The sequence below is a fragment of the Nilaparvata lugens genome, chromosome 1, assembly GCF_014356525.2.
Source record: "Nilaparvata lugens isolate BPH chromosome 1, ASM1435652v1, whole genome shotgun sequence".
NCBI lineage: Eukaryota > Metazoa > Arthropoda > Insecta > Hemiptera > Delphacidae > Nilaparvata > Nilaparvata lugens.
The window spans coordinates 75,573,504-75,578,560 of record NC_052504.1 but is presented as its reverse complement, the minus strand read 5'-3'; the positions used below and the strand labels follow the sequence as shown (position 1 = coordinate 75,578,560).

General features: G+C 36.3%; 1 protein-coding gene across 1 annotated transcript; it reads left to right on the top strand.

Moving 5' to 3' along the window:
- Positions 1–2,163: 2,163 nt before the first annotated feature.
- LOC111055881 (RNA-binding protein pno1) lies at positions 2,164–3,041 on the top strand. The gene has a single exon (XM_022343185.2). It carries the CDS (start codon positions 2,323–2,325, stop codon positions 3,016–3,018), a length of 696 nt encoding a protein of 231 aa, XP_022198877.1. The 5' UTR covers positions 2,164–2,322; the 3' UTR covers positions 3,019–3,041.
- The last annotated feature ends 2,016 nt before the right edge of the window (positions 3,042–5,057 follow it).

Here is a 5,057-nt window from a genome sequence, read left to right as displayed (position 1 = left end):
TGTGACATTCTCCAAGTTTGCACTCACATATGTAGCTATGCCATAAGATCTATGGTATGTAGCCCCAATGATGTCATATCCAGAAATTCGCCCTCTTGAGTAAAGCTGCTCTTCTGATTCAGTATGAGTTTCCTGTAGAGCTATCACATCTACTTTATGCTCCAACATTAGCCTTGAAAGGAACTCAGACTTTGCTCTACTGATGCCTTCAGTAGCATCAGGTGGCATATTTTGATACCATGGCCTAGTCGTCTCATAGAAAAGTTCTGAAAAGAACTGTTAGTTGAATTGTCCATGAATAAAGCCGGGAGATCCTAAGATAGTTCGGCTGCCAAAATAACTAAGCACTCTCTATACTATATACCAAAAATTTCATGAATAGTCCTTTCACTGCCAATATCCAACTTTCACCAACCCCGCCTATATTGGACCAGGAGCTCACTAGCTGCTCAGGAGCTTCATACTTATTATTCCAGCTGCCAAGACCAATTTTATATCTTGGCAGCTTATTACCATAGAGAAACAATAGCATAAGTAGATATCCCATGGTATAGGGCGTTTATGTCGCAACTTTTACTGTTATCTCAAGCCGATAGTTCATGTAATTCTTTCCCGTGAAACTGTGTGACACTGGTGGTCTCTCAAATTGTGTCGTTCATACACTCTCACCCCAACAAAACAGTAAAATTCGACAATAATCAACAGTACTCGGCTTGAGATAACAGTAAAAGTTACAACATAAACGCCCTATACCATGGGATATCTACTTACGCTATTGTTTCTCTATGCTATTACCGATCCGCAATGGCTTGTATTTGATTTAGTTCCCCAAATGCAGGTCTCCATCCCGCATTTGGGTATCCAGGCACACAACTAGGAGGCGCTTCCAGCTTTCTTAAAAAATGCTAGAGTTGTAATTTTGGAGAGACTGCTGAAGCTGGAACAAATAAACTGCGCCCGACATAATTGGCTGACTTGAAGGATTCAATTGGGGAGGATCCCACTCTACCTCTCTCGTGAATGTGTGAATATTCACTCTGTTTTCACGCATAAAATCCATGCCTAATATATCAACTCTTGTCCAAGTCCTTCCATTATAGACGCTGCTAGTGGAACTGTGATTTGTTCTATAGTTACGTTAGTCGTCACCTTCCCATTCAAGAGGGTAGACCGTCCATCAGCTAATATCGTGCGGTGACGTGTTGTTTCCTTCCGTATCATCCCTATTTTTTGGAGGATTTCATACACCTCATTACCCATTCAATTAGCTTCGGCGCCGGTATCCAGCAATGCCTGACACTTTTTACCGCCGATTGTCACAATAAAAAATAGTCTTTTGTCCCTTGATGACTCTTCTATCACAGGAATCCTCTGTGCAACTGAGCATTTTGTCACTTTGAATAATAAAGCAATTATTACTCATAATAATAATTATGAAACGTGCCTCACTTTAAACGGTGACGTTCACGTTTTAAAGTAAGCTCCTGATACAACTGAATAATACAACTATAATTTTTTTGCTTCTTGTCTGTTATATGGAGAAGCGAGAATTTATTTGTATTCTGTTTCAGGCCTAAAATATAACTAAAATATTGGATCCCTAATCAAACCTATTGCCAAATTCCACTTGTAAATAAATATTCAGCTGTTTCCATACTTTTCATCATCTCTGTGTTTTAACAGCATATATGTATATAACAGAAAATGTTATGGGTACTCAGCTCTGGAGAGTCAACAAAAATACAATGCACTGGCTTCCAAGTGTAGAAATTTAAACATTTCAATCAATACTCCACTGTCAACTCAAGTTTTTCAAGACGTCTTCTTAATTAGATTTGAGTTATTTTTTTAATAAAAACTTGTACCCTTCATCAAAAATCTAAAATATTTTAACAACTAGTTTCGACCATAGGTCATTTCCAAATTACAATGTGAAAAATAATCAATTATTTTTAATTTGAACAAAAGTAGCCCATATAAGTGAAGTGTTCCACTGATTTTACTGATTTTTCGAACAGCAGGTGAATCGTCTACTCTCAATTCGATCAATTTCAATTTTCAAATTTTCTTGTTTCAAGATATGGCGCGCTGAGATGTAGGCTTTTTATCATGTCCCTTGTACCAGATGGCACCTCTATGTATTTTCCTTCCATTCTATGTCAATGAAAAACTAAACTAACCTTTTCAGACAAATAAAGTAAACGTGCACGTATGGTTATGTTGGACCTCGTCTATTTTTAACTAAAATTAGTAAGTTTATGATTTTAATCAGACTTTATTTACATTAAAAGAAAGTTGTGCATTGCATATTAGACTTCTATTATGGCTGACATCAATAACGATTTTGATACCCGGAAACTCAATCTGAAACGACGTGCTCCCCATGACAAGGAAATGGAAGTTGACCCGACCACAGGAATTGAAGGTAAAAAAGTTGATTTGGCTCCAGTATCCAAGAAGAGTAAACGCCATGGAGTTGAAATGCGCAAAGTTCCTGTACCTTCTCATCGTTACACACCACTGAAAGAAAACTGGATGAAAATATTCTCACCCGTTGTTGAACACCTGAAACTTCAAATTCGCTTCAACTTGAAATCTAGGAATGTTGAAATACGCAGCAGCCCTGATTCAGAAGACGTAAGTAACGTTCAAAAAGCAGCAGATTTTGTTAGAGCTTTTATTTACGGATTTGAAGTTGAAGATGCATTAGCTCTTTTGAGATTGGACAATCTGTTTGTGGAAACCTTTGAAATCAAAGACGTTAAAACATTAAGAGGGGATCACTTGTCTCGAGCTATTGGTCGCCTTGCTGGAAAAGGAGGAAGAACAAAATTCACAATTGAGAACATCACCAAAACAAGAATCGTGTTAGCAGACTCAAAAATTCATATTTTGGGATCTTATCAGAATATTCAAATAGCAATGAGAGCTGTGTGTAATTTGATATTGGGTAGTCCTCCCTCAAAAGTTTATGGCCAATTGAGAAATGTAGCTAATAGAATGTCAGAACGGATCTAATAAAGTAGATATTTAATAGTATATTCTTTCATGATTCTTATTTCTCCATCTTCATCAAAAGATCTAATTTTAGACTTTGGATTACATTTTATAGGTTAAAAACTAAGTTAGTAGAAATATTTATATTATGATAAACGCTTTATTTTATTTGTTCCTTCATAGCATTTCGGCTTTTTAATGAAAAATACGAAACTTTGTAGTCTGTGCAAAACTCAATTTTCAGCACTTCGCTTTTGACCAATTTTAGTCCAATATAACAATGTGGAGCGCACTGGCGTTTTTATGTTGATTCTATAGAAAAGTCCTGCGCTCTTTTTCTCTCACAATTATCTCACATCATGCTCTCTGGACTCTATGGAATCTGGCAGCAATGTACTCCATAAGAGCAATGCTGCAATCTAAGGTTTGCACAGACTTATAGCTGATTAGAATATTTTTGAACAGAAAACATATTATGACCAATTTGTACTCAACCCAATTATTTTCCCCAATTCTACTTAGCAATGAAATTTTTTAATAATTGATGTCGTCCAGACTGTCAAAGTTGAAAAAAATACTCTAGATGAGTGGCTCATTGGTCAGTTCAGCCTATTAATAAATAAAATTGGTCTATTGATCAATCTCTGTTCGCCGAGAGAGTAGAATCTTGTGCATGGCGCATTCTTACTTCCGTTGGGAGTGTTGTAGAAATGTATTGCAGCTGATGGGAAGCCAGCCTGTTGCGAGGAACCTCAAGATCTGTCACATGGCGAGTGTTTAGGAATCTCATCTCTTCTCTGCAGCCACTGCAGATTATCTCTGACATGAATCAGGGAGGACTGTATGTACTGGCTGTGTATGGTAAGAATCTTCAGATCTTTGAAGAGCGGCATACTATGGTCCCTATGACCCTGGTTGCCTTGTTTTGCAGCAGTAGCACATCATGACTAGAAGGTGCATGTCCCCACAACACAAGTCCATTATATGATGTAGCTGCTAATCATTGGATGATATGCTGAGACACATTTTATATTCATCACACATGTACACTGAGACACATATTGCTCAATCACATTTTTATATTCTCATCATATGTAAGTTTATGTATTTTTCAACTATAGCTGAAGCAGACATTTACTATCCAATTTTTTGTCCAACATGGGACCGTGAATGGGGTTGTTGTGGGTGGGACAAATGTTGCCTGCCGGACGAGTTGGACAAGCCAGGTAAACAGTTCACCCGACTCAACTAACCTTGCAAGGTCAGCTGCCAAGTCAGAGTCGATTTGGAACGTTACATAGTGAGGATGTTAGACTAATCTTAGACAGCGATTGGAGCGTGAGCGGTGAAAGATACAACTCTTCTGGCCCAACTTAGTTGGACAAGAAATCGGATAGTGAATGGCCTCTTTAAATTCAACTTCACTTGAGGCAAACTATGATTGTTCATTATTTTATAAAGTTAATTTTTGAAAACCTTGACTTTTTAATAAATATTTTACTGTTAAATCTGAATAGTGTTGAAGAAATAAATTGAACATATTGGGTAATTAAATTAAATCTGATCAATTACTGTAAATTCTATGACTAAAGAAAAGTTAAAGATGATTGAGGTACAATAACTTCTAGATAGAGATTTTATAAGAGATTGAATTCTATCTCAAAATATGGAAGGTAATCTATGGGAGGAGTGAAAAAAAGCTTATTTTGATCAGTATTGAAGAATGTCTTAGATGCTGAGTTTTTACTGGAATTTTCACATTATGCATATAATTATATTTTTTATATTGAGTGTTAAGTTATTAATAAATCATTTAGGACATTGATCAAGGAGCTCAGCGCTGCAGAGTCAACAGGTTTTTACCATATTGTTTTGATAAATCAGTAGTTTTTACAATATCAAGTCGTTTTCATTGAATAGAATATCTATCACAGCAATACAGAAAGTTATTCTTAAAAATCTAAACAAAGATCGGTGAATGGCTTGTTATTGAATTCAAAGCTTAGCATAAGCTTAGAAATATGAAACTTTTTGATAGATAATATTGGGAAGAGCCAACT